The sequence below is a fragment of the Hippichthys cyanospilos genome, chromosome 4 (assembly GCF_059441005.1).
Source record: "Hippichthys cyanospilos isolate Australia breed blue-spotted pipefish chromosome 4, RoL_Hcya_1.0, whole genome shotgun sequence".
NCBI classification, from domain to species: Eukaryota; Metazoa; Chordata; class Actinopteri; order Syngnathiformes; family Syngnathidae; genus Hippichthys; species Hippichthys cyanospilos.
This window is the reverse complement of record NC_142372.1, coordinates 13,345,965-13,368,421: the sequence shown is the minus strand read 5'-3', so window position 1 is coordinate 13,368,421 and position 22,457 is coordinate 13,345,965. Positions and strand designations below refer to the sequence as shown.

The 22,457-nt window shown below is 38.0% G+C and overlaps 1 protein-coding gene across 1 annotated transcript in view; it reads left to right on the top strand.

Moving 5' to 3' along the window:
* The window catches only part of csmd1a (CUB and Sushi multiple domains 1a), a 371,307-nt gene that overhangs the window by 335,226 nt on the left and 13,624 nt on the right, over positions 1 to 22,457 (top strand). The window contains exons 59-70 of the mRNA XM_088414132.1: positions 2,354 to 2,530; positions 4,842 to 5,027; positions 8,399 to 8,575; positions 8,646 to 8,831; positions 14,478 to 14,651; positions 14,731 to 14,797; positions 15,086 to 15,192; positions 15,860 to 15,933; positions 17,746 to 17,857; positions 17,949 to 18,128; positions 20,190 to 20,252; positions 20,848 to 21,009. Of these exons, the coding sequence (XP_088270258.1) occupies positions 2,354 to 2,530; positions 4,842 to 5,027; positions 8,399 to 8,575; positions 8,646 to 8,831; positions 14,478 to 14,651; positions 14,731 to 14,797; positions 15,086 to 15,192; positions 15,860 to 15,933; positions 17,746 to 17,857; positions 17,949 to 18,128; positions 20,190 to 20,252; positions 20,848 to 21,009 (1,665 nt within the window). The remainder of the gene's footprint in view (positions 1 to 2,353; positions 2,531 to 4,841; positions 5,028 to 8,398; positions 8,576 to 8,645; positions 8,832 to 14,477; positions 14,652 to 14,730; positions 14,798 to 15,085; positions 15,193 to 15,859; positions 15,934 to 17,745; positions 17,858 to 17,948; positions 18,129 to 20,189; positions 20,253 to 20,847; positions 21,010 to 22,457) is intronic.

Genomic DNA, 22,457 nt, shown 5'->3' with positions numbered 1-22,457 from the left:
CTATCAGATCTATTGTATTGTAAAATAGGGCTGCAGCTATTGAGTATTTTGAATATTAAAAAAAAATGTGTTCCTTATATATAAAAACATATATATAATATAATATTATATCATTTATAATATAAATAAATATATAAATAAATATTTAGAAACACAGACGCCCAAATAACACATTTCCACTGAATTATGCATGACCAACTTTTATACATTTTGATGATGAACATTATTTTTACTTAAACTGTGCTTAGCATCTCACTACTTTCCTCCTTGTACATGTCACTCGCTACAAATGTTGGTCTATGAGAACATTTGCTGACTGAAACAGCACATTTGAGTCAGCATTGTTTGTTCAAATATGATCAGTAGGAACGAAAACAATGTCAGGCTGTTAACATTAAAATGTGTGCTTGAGTCATTTACATCCATCGTGCCAGACAGTGCTGCTAGCTAGCAGATCATTTATGCTAGACGCTGCTATAATGGAACCCGAGCCGCCGGCAAACACTGGCAACATGTGCTGTATGTCAATATCAGTAAAGTCATTTGATTAGCATCCTGAATTAGCGATTGAACGTGATTTCAGAACAAGTGTAGTTTTGGTCATATGTTACTTGGTAATGTAAGGTTTAATTTTGAAGCTGGCCATCGCAGAACATCCTTGCGTATTTTACTGCCATGTAGAACATTAAGTTGCTGCAATATATTTTTTACTGACATATATTCTAATAAGTGGGTATCCAGTGCCAGAAAAAAACATTTTTTTTGTTTTTTTTAAACCAAGATATTCAAATTATTCAAGTGCTCCTTTCACCTCCAATATAAGGTGCAAAATCCTGTTGCCATACTTTTAATCTAAAAACGTCAATACAGTACCTGAAACGTTCATTTTTCTCATGTCATGTTTTCATATCATGACAAATGACAAATGTGGCGGATTAAGAGATTAAAATCAAATGTAACAAGGAATCATGTCCTATTCTGAAAGCCCCAATACTTTACAAAGAGGACATGGATGTGGAAATGAGAAATGGGACAAAGAGGGCAAGGTAGACATGGAGTAAGGGGCATTAAATTTCAGGAACAAGGTCTTATCAAAAAATTGGGGGGAAAAGAAGCAGGTGACTGAAGTGCAAGGAGAGGACAGACTAATCCAACTTTGGCTTGGTGTCGCTGGACCAATACCTTAGCAGAAATAGAAAATCGAGGGCAATTCTATATCTGTGTCATCCAGAGAGCTGGGATGCCTGACCTCTGTAAAATGTCATTTTTTTCAAAAATTGAACAAGAAAATAGAAGATTTTGTTCTGGGATGGGACAGTTTCCAAGAGATAAAGGGGTAAATGACTTAGTGTTGTTGTTAAAGTCCAATTCATTTAGAATACATTACAAGTGCTTCTGCCATTGTGTCATAGTCAATGACAACAATGAACATGTTGGTTACTTCCACCAACAAGGTTGTGATAGCATAGGTGGCAATTTGTGTACATTTTCCCCTATCTAGAAGTCTAGATATTTTTTTAAAGATTTATTTTGTTCTTTCGGAACATGTTTAATTTTCAATCGATATAATTATGGATGGACGAGTACAGATATGAAGAATGTGTATTAAGTTGATACCTGGCCTTATTTTAATGTTATCGGTACTCGTAATGTCAGCTGATACTAGAAACAGCCACACAGTTGGAGCAATTTTATGACTACGTACTAGAAATTAAAAATTAGAAGAATAGAAAATTGGCATTAAATTATTCAATGGAATAAGTAGGTGTTTCAGTGATCTCTTTGTTTTTTGGGGATGTTGGTATATCTATCAAAGTTACTAGTTGTATCGGTAAGTGGTATCAGTATCGGTGACTACTCAAGAGTTGAGTGCTCATACTCATATCAGTCTGAGAAAAGATTGGTATTGAACATTCCTAATGTAAAGTTGATGTACCAGATCCTTCGTGTGTTGGCATCACGTCTTCTGGTGTTTCTTCGTTATCTCTTTTGTTTTCCTCTTAACACTCGTTATGGCAAGTCCCTCATTTGGAATATGTAAAATGACAAAAAAAGCCATAAAAAGCTCAATGTGCATGCTTAATTCTTTAGCAGCCATTTAACTGTACCTTCAAAGTACTTGTTGACATGTTGAATGAGATCATCCATCGTCCATTTTTTGAGAAAAGAAATTTGTTAAAATATAAATACTATTTTCTTTACAGTGATTCTTTTCAGTTCATTTTTTCTGACCTAGCTGTAGTACATAATGTACAAGCAGATGCAATCCATTCTTGGACCTATTTCCATGTACATTAACACCGCCCCACCTTCACTTTTTTTCTAATAAAACCTCCCTCAACCATCTCTCTAGCTATTTCCTGCGGTGACCCCGGTGTGCCCCCAAATGTGATCATCCCTGGGGCCCACAGCTGGACCTATGGCTCTGTGCTACAATACTCCTGTTTGCCAGGAGGAACGCTGGTGGGCAATGCCACACGCCATTGTCAAGAGGACGGCACGTGGAGTGGAGCGCCGCCCTACTGCACTGGTAAAGTGACTCAGAACTTATGCGGCCCGTAGTTGGTTAAAAATGTTGTTCTACGTGCAAGCAAACAGTCAAGATATTTTATCTTTATGTGCAAAGCAGGATGTTTCTAAATGTACGCTTAGTGGGTCACAGCATCTCCCAGCAGCATCTCAATTCAAATCAATGCCAGAAGGGAAATGTGATACAGTTTGAATCTGATGAAAGCAGCAAAACAAACTTTATTTCTCAAACAGATAAAGTTCAGAGTGACTTTGCCAGCACATAGTACTCTTGACTCTAAAAATCAAAACCATGAAATGACCAGGATAGCATAGTAATGTAGACCGAGTCAAATCTGTGTGTGTGTGTGTGGGGGGGGGGGGTTAGCACACTCAATTATACTGGCAGACTTGTGAATTTGGTGTATGCCTAAGCTCTCATTTATAGTACATTGTATATTTTAATATTTGATATTCACACCAACCAGATGTGACCAGAAACTTTTTTTTTTTTTTTTTGCGCTTGCTGGTTTATAGAATTAGTCATTCATTTATTCCACTTCATGACAGATATGAATAACAACAACAGGCACAATGTCTTCAAGGCGACTTCTTATTGAGGACTCCAAAGATTACTTCTAAAGATTACTTCTATTTGTTGATCTAATTCTCAGAAAGGTCATCAAATACCATCAAAATATTTAGTACATGGCAAGCTCTGTCTGGGTTTTGCTTTAATATCATTTCCAAAATGAGATAAAAATAAATTACAAAGAAGTATTTTACATAAAAGTAATTTTTCATATGATACGATTGATTAAGATGACTTTTGCTTAACTAAAAAATCATTGTTTATCCAGTTTGAGGAAAATGAAGGTGAAAAAGACAAAGAGTCCTGGTTTACTCCTCATGACCAAATGCAGCGGTTTTGCACACCTCATAACACTACAACTGATCATTTCCGAAGCCAGCCTCAACTGTCTCAACAGCTGGAACGCAATAAGCTTGCTCGACTGGCCTCGGACCAGAAGGCTCAGCGGGGCAGAATCCATCCTGCAGCTGGAGGAACCTCATTTAGATGCACGGCAGCTCGATGGGAGCTCTTAAAGTCACAAATCCCTACCAGTGGAATTTAAGCTCCTAAAGTTGTGACACGCTCAGCGCTTTCACTGCTAGAACAATTTAGCATAACCTTAATGCAAAATTATGCTAGTTTGCAAGGGGGTGACACTGTATGTCAATGCCTCTGTATCTCTGCAATCAATACGTACATTTTCTTCCACAAACTTATTTTATATCTCGTTCTTAAAAAAGACTAAATTAATCAGCATGGCATTTAGTATGTCAAGGATGATGGCCTAGCATCTGGTATACAACTTCAAAAATATCCACCTTTTATATTGCTGAACTGTGTTAAGTTGCATGCATTATTCTTAACATTACTGAAATGAGGAAAAATGATCCTCACTTGTACTAAAGGGTAGGGTTTGTCATCAGTTTTCGCAAGTTAGAGCTATACAAAGGGCTAGCAGTTAGATGAAAAATTATGAAGCAACAAATTACTTAATACAATGTTAGTATTAATAACAATGACATATATTCCACTGACAATGCTGTTCTATTCAAACATCTGTCTTCTCATAGATAATAAATGGTATATTCTAAAAATACTGGGGTTAAAAAAATATCCCAATCATGGGTCATAAAACAAGCAATTTTTTTTGTTTTGTTTTGTGAAAAACAAACTTACAAGTTGGGTGATAGTCACCTAAATATTGGGTCATTCCTGTTTAGACCCATATTAATTTTTCCCCCTTCAGCTGTTTTGTGTATATATATATATATATATATATATATATATATATATATATATATATATATATATATATATATATATATATATATATATATATATATATATATATATATATTTCTAATAGATGCAACATGCACAGAGCAGGAAACATTTATTGCTTTTCGTAATATGTATGTCTAAATGTTATTTTATACATTCAAACTGAATGTAAGTCCCATTACCTCACCAAGTTTTTGAGCATTTGGTATTAGTTTTAAATACTAAAGTGAAAATGTTTTTGAAGGAGGGGGTGTCATAATAATTATTATTTAATGAACCAGGGGTTTTGTCATATGTGACAACATGAGTCGCATCCCGCATATGCCTGTCAAATCACATAGAGCGCATACCGTATGAAAAATGTTGAGATTTTATATTTGCTGCCTGCGCAATTGTATTTTTCTCCCCCATTGTACATTGCTGTGCACCTTCCCAGGCTGTTAGTATTAGGGACATTAACTATCTTTTCTCACTAAAGGTCTGAGTCCAGGGATGTGCGGGGACACAGGAGTTCCTCCCCACGGTGCCCGTTTAGGAGGGGAAGACTTTAAAGCCAAGAGCCTGCTGCGTTTTAGCTGCGAGGCGGGATACAATCTGATTGGATCCGCTGAGAGGACGTGCCTCCACAATGGCACCTGGAGTGGAACGCAGCCCGTGTGTCAAGGTGAGCGAGCTCAGCGGCAAGTGTTTACTCGGGGGACCCGCAGTGATGTGAAGTACTCTCGCTCTTCAATTCATGCTCTGAGGGTGGTTTGTTTTAGACAAAAGTAGCATTCTTTATTTGCACACAACTCTTCTGAAGCCGTTTGTTTTGACAGCTTCTCTTATAATGCCCAAACTCGTTTTGTGTTTAGCCAAAGATACAGTACATGAAACTAGTATGTCCTGGTTTGTCAGCTGTTATATAAGTATGCAGCATTTACTATTTTATTTATTTATTTTACTTTTGCGTTTTTAAGGTTAATGGTGGCACTCAAATGGAAGCAAATCTTTGAGCAAATTAACCCAGACTTAAAAAAAACATGTTGGTCTAAACCAAACTATGAAGGAGTGCAAATTTTATCTAAAACTCTTCCCCTTCCTAAAATATGGACTTAATTATTCCAAAATGTATGTAAAAATAAATCAGCTTAGCCTCCTAAGTTGAGCAACTTAATCCCTCCTTTAAAGAACATAGTGCCATCCAGCTCACTTGGCATCTTAATCACAGTAAGCTTCTAATTCTTGTTGCGTATTCCATACGTTATTGTGAAATGAGCAGAATTTAGAGATATTTATCTGCCTGCACTATAAGTCCCGAAACGCCACACAGCAGTTGAAACTACAAAAGTGAAGCAGCCTATAAGATACGTTTTGAAATGAAAGCTTTATGAAGCATTTTGGGCGTAACAGGAGGAAAGCTACAAAGTTGTATGTGCATGTGTGTGTATGTGTGTGTGGCCTAGATATAGAGAATTTCAGCTTGTGACTGCACTAGATTTCCCAATCTGTGCTAACAAAGGCATCCCTATACAACAGCAGTTTACAAAGACGCCTCTTTAAACCCTTGAGAGTTGAGAGGAAATTAAAGTGAGTCCTCCGAAAAAGGGAAGCGACATGATTTTCCTATTCTCACCTACAATATGTTATGTGGCTGCATTGGTGCGTTAAGTCACCAGATATTATACCCTAATATAAGTAAGAGTATTGTTACTTTAAAAGAATATGAAATACAAACACAAAATATAAATTCAGAATTATTAATCCTCTTTCGAAGAAATTGAACAGAATTTGCTGCAAGATTATTTTGAATCACGATACATTATTACAGAATTTGCTGCAAAATTATTTTGAATCACGATACATTATAACAGAATTTGCTGCAAGATTATTTTGAATCACGATACATTATTACAATATTTGATGAAATAATTGTGATTTACTATGTAAAAATCAAGAGTGGGTTGATATTTGTTCTCATTTGGCAAGTCTAGCACAATGAGTCAATACTTTAGCTGCTACCTCTCAAAATTATTGATGTTGATCTCTTTTTATGTTTAACAAACAATTAAATACGTATCACATTGCTACCACTACATATTTTTTTTAACAGACAAGTGCTTGCTCCAGCTAGTTATTAAGATTGTCCAAGCATCTGTTTATGTGACACTAAGTCTTTTTGTCTTGTCTGTTTTTCATTACACTAATGGTGGTTAAAAGCTGAATCAGGACTGGTGTATCTATCACTAAGACATACAAAGATCCATAAATACATCCATCTTGTCATTAATACACTTTTGCTCTTATTCGTTTTTGTGGGCAGACACACAAAGTCTCAAAACACAAAGGAAGCATTAGGCCACCTTCCTTAATGTAGCACACATTGATTTCACTCGTCAATAGTTGTTCAATTGTTCAATTCGTCAACTGGCATGTTCTCATTAGTGAATGTTTTGTTGTTGCTTTATACTTCTTCTTTTCATGTAAGCTTTGCTCCCCGTATTTACAAAGAAATACTTCGGAATAGAATGCAGAAGGTCTAAATTCTATCCATGGTTCCCTTGTTGAGAAAAAAAAAATGTTTGATGAGGCAGTTGTTAACCCTGCAAAAACAAAGGGGAAATGATACTAATGGCTCAATCGCACAGCATGATCTTAGCGAGAATAACAAGCTGCAAAGCATGCTAACAAAAAGCACTGCATGACGCAACATCAAATGCAAAGGCATTGTCCAATTTCAAGATCTTTGAAGATATGTGTTGTCTCTAAAGTCATTTGTACTGTTTATTTAGAACTGCTGGGTGCCCCCCTAATTATATGCAGTGGAGAAGCAACAGTGGGCACATGAGCTTCATCAACACATCTGATTTTTACGTTGAATAAAATATGAACTTATAAAAATATAAACTTCAACAAAACTTAAACTTAATTGAGAATTTATTGTGTGTGTGTTATATATATATATATATATATATATATATATATATATATATATATATATATATGTTGCTTGTGATGTAGGTCATTTGCATACCCTAACTAACTTTAACCCATGACAACAACTGTGCTCCATGATGTGCTGTGGTTTAAAGCACACTTAAATGCGGTGCAATATTTACTGCTCATGTCCTAAGCTAGCAAACAAAACCAATGCGTTTGATACAGGGTGGAAAACGTTGGCATCCTTTATTTGACAAGTCTGTAAAAAGCATGTGAATGTAGCGCAACTTAGTGCTAACAAACAAGCTAGTCGAGAAGCAATCGCTAATCTTTTTCTGGCTCTATGTAGTTTTCTACATACCTTTTGTAAAATTGAGCACTCGAATCTCATGTTTTCCTATTAAGAGGATATTTGTTCACTGAAACAGCTTGGACTGGCTATCTGGGCTGCGTATCAGTCTCGTGAAGGTGTGAAGGAGATTGTTTCCGTTGTCACTTTAAGGTTGATTAACTAACTGGGTCCCAAACGAATCGAGCAAATCATAATTGATCGACTTAAGAAACTTTTCACGCAGATTGTTTTCATGTGAGTAACCCATGAAAAAATTATGTGCACCCCTGAATGTATAGGTTTGGTAATATTAGAAGCACTCTTTTGCCTGATAACATAAAAAGATTATAACAGCATTATTTTGATTGATACATCTTGTGTATAGGATTACGTATATTAAATTAGGCATGTGCATTCATACTGTAGTCTAGCCAGTGAGCGTGCATATTTGCAGCATAGTTTTATTTTAAGCAAAACCCACAAGAAGCAATTTGAAGCCACTGTGGATCCTGTAGGTGTGTTCAGCCTGCAGCTCGATGCTAAAATACGGCACTCTCTGCTATTCAATGCTGGGAATCTATCCAGCAACCCTTAATATTTAATTAGCTTCAATACCTCAAGGACATCTTTTTTTGTTTTGTTTTTTTTTCATCTGGCTCCAGCGATAATCTCATTATTGCAGACAATACCCCCGATCGACCTTGAGTGACAGCAAGACAGTGTTGCTCTCACTGACATTATTAATAAGATTAAGCATCATTTTGGAATATGCCTTCGCTTCTCAGCGGTGTCATGTGGCAACCCTGGCACCCCAGCCCAAGGCAGGATCATCTTCAGTGACGGCATCACCTTCGGCAGCTCAGTGGCTTATGCGTGCTGGGAAGGCTTCAAAACATCAGGTCTGACCACCAGACACTGCACGACAAATGGGACTTGGACAGGACAACCACCGGATTGCACCGGTAAGCAAAAGAGTGGTGAACCGAGATTTAGATTACAAATCAAAATGGAATGTTCTCACATTTCTTGCAGTGATCGGTTGTGGAGACCCAGGTCCCATAGCCAATGGTGTGTACCTGGGCCATGATTTCACCTTCAACCACACAGTGGAATACCATTGTAACCCAGGTCACATAATGGAGCCATCTGGACCGGGTCGCAGTGTTTTACACTGCACAAAAGATGGACAATGGAACCAAACCAAACCCAGCTGTAAAGGTAATATTTCGCATGCTAAAATAGAAGTTTTGAAAATATTAAGAAAATTCAAATATTTAGAAAATGTGCACTACATGTACTACACTTCATGTCAAGCTACCAGGCAAAGTAAGTCAATGTGCGAGTCATTCGCGCCACCACTCGTCACGCGGAGAATGGCGCAATGCAAACTTCAATCAGGCTTCAGTCTAAAGGATAATGCATGCCCCTTTTAAAAATGCTCAAGTGAAGCTTTGTGTGTGTGTGTGTGTGTGTGTGTGTGGGGGGGGGGGGGGGGGGACTCCCACTTGGAAAATGACTTTATTTTGGGAAGCTTCTATAACAGCTAGGGCCTTCTCCTGGCAGAAGCAAACATTGCAAATGATTTTGAAAAAAATAAGCCCTTACAAGAAATTGTAATTAGGAAAGAAAGATTAATTAATTACTATATATATATATATATATATATATATATATATATATATATATATATATATATATATATATATATATATATATATATATATATATATATATATATATATTAGTGGGGGCCCTTGGGGCAGTAACCCAGTGGCTCCAGTAGATCCCAGGAACAACATCTGAAGCCTTAGTCCAGAAGAGTGCACTCCTAGGAACACTCATTTACCTATGGTGCAGCATCAGGACCAACTGAAGGTTTAGTTTCTTGCTCAAGGACACTTCAACATGGTCGCAGTTGGGGGGATCAAATCCACAACCTCTCAGTTGGTAGACGATGACTCTTCAATTGAGCCATGCTGTGCCATCAATGTATAAAAATGTAGTTATAAACTCTGGGTAAGCTATTTTCTGCGTGACCAATCACAGCTGGGGCAAGATTAAATTTTGGTAATGAAAATAACAAACTGTTAAGTGTTTTTTTTTGTTTTGTTTTGTTTTTTTAATCTCCAGAGCAAATTTTACAAGAGTCCATATTTAGAGTTTGGACCACAGTTCCTAACAACATTAAAAAGAATGGTTCCTGAAACTCTCTCCACCATTTCATCTCACAAACATGAAATCTCCAGCTGGCTTTTTGCGGTTGCTGCAGCTTTGAACTGAGATGAAAAAGCAAAGAAAGCCAACAGAGAGAAGATGCACAGAGAGGGGAAACAGAAGCAGGACATACTGTAGGTGATCGAAAATGAGAGAGAGGCTGGAAATTGAAAAAGGTGAAATTAGAAGGTGAGCGGAAGAATGGCCAAAAAGCGGGAGATAGGGAAAGCAAAAATATCTTCAAACAATTCCCAGGGTTTATATTAGATCCCGACTTGGGGATGCTATTACCTCACGTGTCCACACATGAGGTAGGCGGAGCCTTGTTATTCAAAAACCTTTTTTGTTCCCCATAGTTGTTCTGAAACTAAGCATCTAACCCCCAACTGTTCCCTTGACAGCAACTTCTAACCCCTGCATATCTGTGTGTGTGCGCCTTTTTCTGTGTGCATGTGTGTCTACGCCTCAACGAAACCTCCCCTCGGGGATTAATAAAGAATCTAAAAAAAGGCATTTTCAATGTGTGGCCTGACAGGTAAAATCAATCAAGTGGGAGTTTAAAGGAAGAAGGGAAAATGAACACAGTAAGTAAGTGAAGGGTTGAGGGAATTAAAGGGATAAAGGGGTGGGGCAGTAAAGAATATCCGCCCATGCCAAAGCCCAGCTCAATTTTCTATCGAATTTAATGAAAGTGCCCCACCATACAAATCACCTTTCTTTTTTCTTCTTTTTTTTCATGAAAATAAGGTCAACAGTAGATTGTGTGCAATTCTGCTGACTTGCAAACAAGTACAGTGGAAATGTAAAAAAAAAAAAAAAAGGAGAACACCCTGAAAGCCAAAACTTCGAGGAAATAAATGTTTGAAGGTCCCACAGCTAAAAGTAAGAACTTCAAAGACCTAAAGCTCAATAAGCTCATTCAGTATTTTTAAAACCTGAATAAAACCCTCAAGTTATCCCTTCCTAACCTAAATGTCTGGTAATGTACGTAAACATATTCAAGTTAACTCCTTTGAATGTAACATAGTTTGTATTTTGCGCATTCTCTGTCTGCGTCAAATTTGGGTCTTTTGAGTACAGAATTACTTCTAATATGTGCTGGCATGCAATTTAACCCTTGCCATAGCAAGAAAGATGGCGAAAAAACAGTAATAGCCACCCACATTACATTCCCGCTTAGCAAGGCTTACTTGAATACAATTGCAAAACAATGAAAATGATACTCAGATGCAGCATAAAGCCACACATTTGGAGTCAGGAAAACAATGTCTTTATTACTGAAGTATGTGACATGAATATAATGTATTTTATTGAAAGTAGAAAGTAAGAAGCGGAAACGATGTTTGTTCGCTGCATGATGTTATCCGTACATAAGCGTTTCATTTGGAGTATCACAACTAACATAACCTGCTTTGCCAAACCCTCCTAACGCAGATATTCTGAATCTTTCAGAAAATGGAATTTTGACATTAACCTGAATATGACTGCATGTAAATAGTTGTAATTTTTACAGGCATTTTTCTTGAAACGAAATCTGCAAATCAGCTTTGCTCCCAATAGAGTCGGCGTTCTTTTTTAATTTGGTCTGGGAAACAGCTTAAATCTGATTAGTAGCTGCCGATGTGTGGTTATCTTACAGTCGAGGTGGCCTATCTCTTCTCTTGCTGTCATGTTGGCTGTTCACAGAATTGTGGCGACAACACCCTTGTCCACCAAGAGGAAAAAAATCCCCACAATTCTGTCGACGCTCCATGACCTTGCCACCCTGAGAGCACTCTTAGGCAGAATGACCAGTGTGTGTATTTGCGGTTGAGCCGCTTAACATCTGGAATTGCATTTTTAGCGTTTGTGAACACTTATGTTGACAGAGCCATCCTCCGTAAAATGTGCCCGACGGAGCAATTCTGGTTCCGTATCACAGAGTACATATAGACCAATAACCATTCACAGTCACGTCGATGCTTCATTTAGAGTCTTTAATTAACCTAACATCCAGGTTTTGGAAATGTGGGAGGAAACTAGTACCCAGGGAAAACCCATGTAAACACTGGGAGGGCATGCAATCGCCACATTTGAAGAACTAAGCCAAGATTTGAAGACAGAACAAACACACTCTCTCACCACATGCCGCATTGCATGGCAATTAAGAATGTTAAAATGCTACGTCAAGCATTACGCCAACACTTTAATAATGGCAACCGTTTGACGTAAGGAAATATTATAATTTAAGCAAATCAGAGGATCCTCTATAATAATAAACAACAAATGTCCTTGGAAAATTCAAACTTTAAAAAGATACAACAACAAAGTGATAACCAATTTAGGAGGGGAAAATAAGTGTCATGAAGAAACATGAGAGTTAAGGGAGTGAATGAAAAGCAAAGGAGTGAAGGTGATGTGCCATCAACGAGGATGCAATGAGAGCGTGCTTGGGAGGCGGGTGAGAGAGGAAGCACATTATGTGTGAAACAAAAGAGGCAAATCAATACCTGCCCCAAACCTGTAAACACACAAGAGGATGGGGATTAGCCTATAAAATGTGTTGTCTGGGTGAATTATACCAAGAAAGATATGCCTGAAAGACAAAAGATGGAGTGTCGAGGGGAAAGCGAGAAGAGCAATAATTTCAGAATGAGAGCAACTTCAGAAGATTTAAATTAGAGAAAAAAATGGACATAAGCTACTGTATGGCAGAAGGACCAGCGGCGGTAGAAGCAGATCTATGGGGGAATTCAATTAACTCTTTCGGTGCCATGGATGAGAATTTTCATCATGTAGGTCGTGTGCCATTGACAAGACTAAAACTGCATGTTTTTTTGTTGTTGGTTTTGTTTGTTTGGTTAAATGAATGGATAGATTCATCTGCCACTAAACCAAAAAAGAAAAAAAAAATAATAAGAAAAGCGTCAAAGTCACTGTTTGAAAAAAAAAGCTCATTTTCTTCTTTAGTCTGAAATAGTCACTCAAATGACCTATTTTCATGACTAAAGAACAGAATAAGAATAAGGTGGAATCTTACTTTTCTTGGTAAAAAATGGAATCCAATTGTTCATATGGTACCACCATATGAATACAATTTTCTAAAGGCCTTGAATTATCCATCAAAATGCTCAAAATCAGCTGGCACTCTAGGCATTGTCTTTTCAGATAACATTTGGCACTGAAACAGTGAAAATGCCAAAGGAAACAAAATGAAGGAACAAATAACGTGGTGAAATTGTAACGAAGGATGTAAAAAAAATCACAATGGAAGAGAGTGGTTCCAACATACAAGATGAGACTAAAAACAGTCAATCTAACAATCAGTCAAGAGTCATTTTTATCTTTGCATTTTGGGGTTTCTGCAATAACAACCTGCTTAAGGTCTGGACTTCCATTTGCAATGAAGTAGATGATGCACACTATTGAAAGATGAATGTGGCGAAACTTCAAAAGTGTCTTTCTCAAAACTAGGGTTGTCAACTTGGCGTAACCTTTGAACTCTCCCAATATATTGGATTTCATTTTCAAAGGAATTAAGTGTCATCATATCAATTGCTCAGTTTCAACTTTCCAAGATATGGTTTCTGTCATATAATGAATATGAACATGAATGGAAACTGTACGGGCTTTGCCTTGTCAAAGGTATCGACTAAAAAGAACAGTGCCAAGATGTAATTTCGTTGTAGTTCACAGCAATTGTTCTCCTGCTAGCCATTGGTGTGGTAAAAACGCAAGGTGGTGAGAAAAGCAAAAATAAAGACTAAGTGGAGAGATGGGAGTGCAGGAAAACTCATTAACGCAAGTGGGGAGGAACATGCCCATATGGTGTGTGTCTTAGTGTAGCTGGTAAAGCAACAATTGTTGGGATAGTGTTTTATATCCATCCACTGATTTTTGCGCTCGCCCTCACAACATATACTGTATGTGCTATCCAGTATAAGCACGGATGGCTCATGTATGCATTGCGCGCGTGCTTGTGCGTGTTAGTGAATCGGGTGTGAAGCCATCTGTCAGCTTGTTAGATGGGAATTGCTGTGACTTTATTAGATGTCGGGGATCCTGCAAACGGTTATCCGCTATTATCTTTGGGAGATAGGGACACACGCACTCATGCATGCGTACCCAATGATATTCATCACCATGTTATAATACTTTGTGCACGTGATTTTATGAGTGCTTCAAATCGCTATTGTATCTCAACAGCCTTCCTAACAGCAAACACTTTGGTGCCGCAGTGCTTATTATTTCCATCAGGTTTTTTTTTGTTTGTTTTTTCTCTATTCCATTGTCTACGGAAATGGAAACGTTATAAAGGGTACAAATTCTGTATCACATTTGAGCAGACACCTGTCGCTAGCCAGAATTCACAAATGGGCCAATGAATACAAATTGACACGTGGCAGTCCACTTCCACTAGGCTGTTTGGAAGGCAAATTAGGAGTCTGAGCCCCCGCAGGAACTCTGAGGAAAATGTAAACACATCACATCAAGGATTATGAAAGTTTATGTACACACACGAGTCTGGCAATTGAAACCCCGATCTACGTTGAATATAAAGTACATATTACAAAGGGAAAAAACAACAGTGTCATTGGGCGTCTCATCCAAAATCCCCGCCGCTGTAATGCGTAACCTAACAGGTGATGATGAATCTGGTGTGCGTTGCAGTGATCCAATGCGGACCTCCCCCTCAAGTACACAATGGGGAAATAGAAGGAACGGACCATTCGTGGGGCTCAAGCGTTAGCTACAGTTGTCTCCATGGTTATCAGTTGTCCTTGCCGGCCGTGTTGACATGTGAGGGAAATGGAACGTGGACCGGCGATGTACCGCAATGTCTGCGTAAGTCCCCTGCCTTGACTCATTCATCGCATTATTACTTTGGCTTCAAAATCTAACTTGACCTCTCTGGTGTTTCCAGCCATGCTGTGCGGCGATCCGGGCTCCCCTGGAGGCGGATTCCGGGAGGGGAGTATCTTTACTTACCGGTCAGTGCTAAACAATATTGATGATGACTATTACCTTGCTTTATGATCATTACTTTTGGAGGCTATTCATTGGGACAGTGTATAAAGCACAAAGGCCTACTGGGCTTTAATATGGCTGTAAGACTAGAAGGTGTTGCAGCTCTCAATAAAATCGGTTTTAGAGTTTCTGAGTTTTATAAGAGAAACAGGATGAAACAACGCTTAAAGTGATGAAAGAGGAGCTGTATGATGGATTTTGTTATTGCTCATTCCGTTTGTCTTGTGGGCTCGGGCTATTTTTCTCCATAGGTCAGAGGTCAGATTCTACTGCCATACTCCCTACATGTTGGTCGGCTCCGCCTCCAGAGTGTGTCAGGCCGATGGCATTTGGAGTGGCCAACAACCAGCATGTATCGGTAACAATAATCATTAAATATTGGCAAGGAAATATGTTACACAAATATGTATGCTAAGATCAGTGTACAGTATTTTGAAGTGATTTTCTGAATACTTTTTAGATAGTGTGAATAGTCAAACTATTAATTCATATATTTCAACTATAAAATATTTCAAACTATATGCATAATGTTATGTTCTGCTGCATGTCTGCATACCTTTTACAAAATATCTATGTAAATATGTTAAAACAACTTGCAATGGTATTCCAATTGTGGCCAGAAAATGTTGGATCAATAATTATTGCTGGACTCATATGAAACAGAATAGTGAATGGAATCATAAGAAAATCCCATAATTGTTGATGGGGTTTTTGAGGCATTCTGGCATTTGTATTCCTGAGTCGCACAAGCTGAAGATGTTATCTTTCCAGCAGATAAAGTTTGAATGTAACTATTGGATTTCTTTGAAGATTATATCTATCAAAGCAGGTGTTTTCATTTTCTTTTAAGGTTTTTGAATTTTTTATACACATTCACCCCCGATAAGTTTTACCTGTAAAATGAAACAAGTGTGATGCTCCCTCCCAGTTATTGCAATTTTAATGCTATTCCTGGCTATCAATATTAGTAAGCGTCCTCCGAAGATGAATGTAAAAATTGAGTGTTCATGTGTTTGTTTGTGTAGACCCTGCATTTAACAGCTGTCGTGACCCAGGAACACCAGCATATGGTATCCCGGTTCAGGCTTCGGGTCTTCAGGTCAGAGCTCACAATTGAACATACAACTGGAGACAGTCCATAGCTTTTTTTCCACACTTTCCAAACAGCCTCATTCCAAACTGGATGAAATTAATCTCTTACCTTAAATTTTTACACACAGTATCACATTATGACAATGTGGGGATTTTTTTTTTTAAATACATTTTTTTATTTATTTAAAAAAATAGAAAATTAAGAAATAAAGGTCAAGCTTGCTCCGGAGCAGGCTTTCATTTAGGATATCTCTGACATGATGTTACCACCACCATACTTCACTATGGGAATGGTATTGGCCTAGTGATGAGCAGTGGCTGCTTTCCTCTGAACATGATGCCGGCATTTACACCAAAGTGTTCAAACCAGTGAATTTTGTTTTTTATTGTCTGAGAGTCATTCAAGTGCCTTTTGGCAAATTCCGATAGACTGTCTTGTTCCTTTCACGAAGGAGCGGCTTTCATCTGGTCACTCTACCATACGGGCCTGATTGGTGGATTGCTGCAGAGCTACTGTAGGTGTCCTTCTGGAAGGCTCCTCACAGAGGAGAACACTAGAGCTTTGACAGCTTCAGCATTGCGTTCTCGGTCATCCCCTTGACTAAGGCCTTTTTCCCCTCAATCGGTCATTTTAGATACTCGGCCACTTCTAGGAAGAGTCCCAGTGGTTCCAAATGTCTTCCATTTACGAATAATGCTGTGCTCACTAGGACCCTCAAAGCAGCAGAATTTTTTCTGTACCCTTCTCCAGGATAGCCATGCACGGTCAACTGCAGGACTTTATAAGGACAGTTGTTGTGCTTTTCCAAATAATCTCCAATCAACTGAATTTACCATGTGTAGATTCTAATTACCGTATTATACGCACTATAAGGCGCACCTAAAAGCCTTCGATTTTTTTCAAACGCTGACAGTGTGCCTTATAATCCGATGTACTTTATGCAGTGCATAATTGGCGAGTTTTAATTTTTGGGAGATTAAAAAATAAAATAACCTAATCGACTGTAAATTTTTTAACTTTTACCTCTGCATTTCAGTTATAAATGCATTTTTTACAATTATATTTTTTATGACACCCTGTTTGAAATTCATAAATGCTACATATGCTCCAATTTTTAAGCAATTTATACAGGACCTGGTGCAAAAACCTCAAGATTTTGTAAAAGAAAGTCCAATTTTAGCTAATAAATCCAGAAACTGTTTTTAAATCAACAAAACATTACATTGTAATGTTTTTAGTTGCAATTTGATTTGAATATTTAATTGAATCACAACAATTTTCTTTTTAAATTCTCAATTCATCTTGATATTGATCTAAACAGTCTTTTAATGTAATCAAGAGGTATCCCCCCTATTCTTCAGATAGTACTAAAATAAAACAGCTAATTGTTTTTTTTATAGATTTTTTTAATGACATTTCCTTTAGAGCAGCTCCATCTAGTGAATGCATAAGCAACCACAGCCACAATTGTCGCCTCTATTCTATGCGCCTTATAATGCAGTACGTCTTATATATGATAACGGTTGTAAAATAGGCCATTCATTGGAGGTGCACCTTATAGTTCGGTGCGCCTTATCCTGAGAAAAATGTGGTCACATGTAGAAACCTCTTAATGATGAAGACTGGAAAAAAGAATGCACCTGAGCTCAATTTTAAGTTTCATGGCAAAGGCGGTGAAGACTAAATTCAAAACAAAACAACCTTTTTTCACTTTTATTTGAAAAAGTGAAGTGCTGTGCATACTTTCTGGAAGCACTGCACTATTAAAGAGAAAAACTTGACAATGTTTTCCTATGTGATTTATATCCCCTTCTTTAGGTTGGAAGTAAGATTTCATTTAAGTGCCGTAAGAGCTACCACATCCTTGGCTCCACCACAAGAACGTGTTTAGAAAACCTTACCTGGAGTGGAACACAACCTGAATGTATTGGTGAGTTGCTGTTAAAATTAAGAGAAAAAAATATATAAAAGCATAAAAATCACTGTCTAAAATAACCCTTTGTCCCTCATCCATTACTCAGCCCACTCGTGCCGACAGCCCGAGACGCCCAGTAATGTGGACATTCGCTCGATGGACCTGCCAACATTGGGATACACACTTATCTACACTTGTCAAGAAGGTTTCTATCTGGCTGGAGGATCGGAACACCGAACATGTAAAAGTGATGGGAGATGGTCGGGAAAGCCACCACTGTGTAAAGGTATTCAAATGGCCACATACAATACGTTGCTTATGTAAAATTCACTATAGCATTACTCTCAGGTTCATTTGTCAGACATTTGTAAGAAATTGTACACAAAAAAGGAGACAAGGCAATCTTCCCAACTCATGCATGAGGGGAGCGAAGAGGAACCGGCCAAGGACAATTCTACTGCGCCAATCTCTCCGACTCCCCTTACTTTTATTTGTTACAGAGATCCCTAACTACATGTAGGTCCCGGCCCTCAAGGGGCAGGAAAAAACGCAAGTCTATGGCCGGGACCTTGTGTACTTGTCCTTCTATGTGTGAGCATGTGGGTGAGAAACTAATGCATGTATGAAAAAATACGTAGCGAAACATTCTGATAATGCATAGCAAAACATCGATAAGAGTCACATCAGTGGGAATGCTCCGACTGGCAGGCTTGAGCGGCCTTCCTTCTGCTTGAGAGAAAACAATGACGAGACAGTTCTTTTCCCACAAGCAGTGCACTCATTCTCCCAGCGTACCATCAACATACCTAGCAGTACATCAGCAGTTTATTTATTCATTATTATCATTCAGTATATATTTATTCATTCACACAGCAAAACATTTCTTCGTTGCGAGCATTAATATTTTGTAGCAAATGTATAATCACTATATCTATAATTATTGTAACAATGATTATTCTAACAATTACATATTGAAAATCTGCTGCGTTCTACACTGTCTTGTTAAAAAGACGAAAAATGTGTTTTGTTTTCATTCTGACCCTGATAACACTCTTTAATGGTCTAGAATATTGTTGGACTAGCAAGGACATCTTTCATGTTGTGTTCGTATTCTGCCATTGTTACAATTGAGCTATGTGCAGCTCATTTTTAAGTTTTAACCTGGTTATGTTTATTCATAAAAGAAAAAAAAATGTTATCAAAGGAAAGAAATATTTCGGTATATATTTGGGAGCTTCATGGCTCATCAATGGAGTGCTCATTGCCCAAACAGAAGATTATATTGACCATTGCAACCATGCCGAAGCATCCGTTACTAAGATGCTGAATCACTTATGCTGCGTCATCAGTAGGCGCCTGAATGGTCAACTGCAAAGCTCTTTGAGAGCCTTGTAAATGTGCTATACAGGGGAAGATCCACTCACCAATATTAAATCAAAGTAAAGCTGGAAAAAAAAGTTGACAAAGTTGGTCGACTGAAAATATTTGCCTTGAAGCTCTGCCGGAACCATGTTTGCTCCACTTTTTTCTACATGGGCCTTTGTCTTAGTAGTTCAAATTAGAGAGGGCAGTCAAGCACGAACAGGCCCAGTCCGCTCGTCAAGAAGAAGCAGCAAGCTGAGGGAGAAGACTAACAGGAAATGACTCACCTCATTCTCGCTAACAGTCAGGTCTATAGGCAAACAGAAACAACCATTCACGCAGCCAATCACACCTAAGGACAGTTGAGTATGTCCAATACACCTGCCATGCATGTTTTTGGAGTGCCCAGACAGAACCCACATGGGCTCAAGAGAACGTGCAAGCTCCACACAGGAAGGTCGCAGTCAGCTGGATTTGAACTCGGGACCCTGAACTGTGAAGCAGATGTGCTAATCACTGATTCACCAATTCGCCCTGTCAAGAGTCACATAGTTAGAAATTAATAAACAGTGACTATTTATATCCACTCCTGCTCATTTTCAACCTTAATCATTTCTTTTGAAGATATTTTAAAAAATAAATTAAATGGATTAATAGATAGAATAAATGATAGGATGAGAACTAAAACAGCCCTAATTTGAAGCATCACATACAGTTTGGGAAAAAAAAAAAACACTAACACTGTATTTCTTTCCCAGTTTTCCTGAAACTCTCCCACTTCTGCAGAATGTATTATGTTGTTTTCTCTGTTCAATCTCTTTTGTAAAGAAAATTCCCCGAATGATCAATGCCACTGCAAATAGACAAGGCAACCATTCACAAACATCATTTTCACTGTTATCATTCATATTTGCTCTCTTCACTTGACACACATGGAATTGATTTCACCCCAAATCAACTCACCAAAATTATGTTTACATTGCAGTTGGAGTTAAAGTCAATCCCAAAGGCAGAGGAGAGACAGACATCCAGAAGAACAAAATCCGAGGTATCACTAGGGCCACACACTTGAACGTATCAAATTTGTTCATCGTACTTGAAACGGTTCCCATCGCTGTAGTTTTGATTATAGGTTGTTAGCAGTACAGCAAGCACAAAAGATAAAAAAAGTAGTAATCTGATGAGACACATTTCATTGGCTGACGGTAATTTATCCTGCAGGTGATTTATATGCAGGTTCATGCCGTATGGGTAACTAAGTAAAAAAATTCAAGTCCATGACTAAGCAAGACATTGTCGTTTTGAAGTGAGGTTTTTGTGATCCATTTATGCATCTGGAGGGAGACAGCGAGCTGGCATAGACCTGTAGAAGAAAGAATTGTTTGGTGTACTGAAGGGACCAAAATTCACTTCTCAGCGGTTTTGAATTTAGAAAGTTTCAGCGTGATGGATAAGATTCAGGCAGCGGCGCATTGTAGCCTTAGAATTGTTAATGTTAACATTTTAGCAGACAAAAATGTAAAAAAAACAGGACGTGAATTTTGAGATGAATGAGGGTTACGATAAACATTCACAATGAGGATTGCTGCTGCTGTCTAAATTTTGCCCAATTATCTAAAAGAAGTCTTGCGTTATCCTCTCAGTTCCAGTGGACGTGTTCTCCCCCAGCTCCAACTGGAGAGGTTTCTACGAATATTTGGGCAAGAGACAAGCCACCACATTTACAGTGACTGGGTTCAACGCTAGCAGCGGAAGGGTCAATGTCACCTTACTGGAGAGCAGCGGCGTGTCAATCAGACTATCAGGTAAATCAAAGAAATTGTCATTCATGTTCCTCCTGCATAAAGCTAAGACACAACATTAACACACGCAGCGTGACCTGTTTGTAGCTGATCTGAAGTCCGAGTCCAAATAAAAAGGATTTGGTTCTCATAACTCCTTGGAAAACAATAGTTTTCATCGCAGTAGTATTTAGAAGAAATATCACTTATGTAAAAATGTGTTAAAGCCACCATGAAGCATAAGAAGGAATGTTCAAGGTGTTAATGCTTAAGAGATCTCACGTTGATTCACACTCATTATCCACACTTGACTGATGGTGGTTCGATGTTTGATGGGAGCAATCGCAGTTGACGGTGCAGAAACAATACGGTTTTCGGTGAGATCACACAGCCTGCAGTCGCGCTTATTAATGTGCTTAATACGTGATATGATATGCAGGGTCACTGGTGGGAGCTTTAAAACCTCTAATCCCCAGAAATCCATCAAACTTATCCCATTAGTGGCCCCCCCACATGAGCAGTGCTTGGAACTATGTCACATGGGCAGTAACATGCATCATCTTCACAAAGATGTTGCATTCTGCAGGGTCTCAGCAGGGTAGTCTCAATTTCGTTTCCGTTTTAATTTTTTCGTCTTTAATCACATAAGGCTCAAGGCGTGAATCCATCAGTCGCAAAAAAAAAAAAAAAACACAGGAATTTGGATGACATTCAAATCAAATCTGCTAAAAATTGGACATTTATATATTTATAGAATGCCATAGCATTTCAAATGCTCTTTTGTCGCATTTCATTTGAAACAAAAATTGGAAGAGATCCCAAATAAAACTGTTTTGATGATATACATTACATTTTGTTCAAATTGGATGTATAAACGTAACAAAAGTAGCATTTTTGTTTTATTCATGCAGTTTCACCTTGATGATGGCTTTTCTAGGTGTTTTATATACATTTTCATGAATCAATATGTATCATATGACCTTTTTTTAAATGTATTTTTTATGATGTGAAGGTCACAGACGTTCATATGGAATGTCCTTCAAATAATACCTACGTATTTTCTATGGATTTCAACATTATTCATGATAGACACTCTAAAAACAGTTTAGTCAAAAATAAACAAATTAAGGGTCTTAAAAGGACCTACCCAGTATTTGTCTCAATTTGACCCAACTTTTTGGATTATTTTATACAAAGCAACCACTTTTTGAGGGTTTGGGTGTTTGTCCGAGACAGATGGGGGGAAAATTGACCCTGACATTGGGTCGCTTCTCTTTTGATCTGTAATTGAGTTGTTGTTTAGTTTTTTTTAACCTAGCTGCTTTTAAAATGTGCTGTATAGTTGAAATTGATCCTCTGTCTACTATAGCAGTTTCAAGGCTTAAGTTTTGGATGTGTTTTTTGTGTGTGTGTGTGTGTGTGTGTGTGTGTGTGTGTGTGTGTGTGTGTGTATCGTCAGACAGTCTCATATG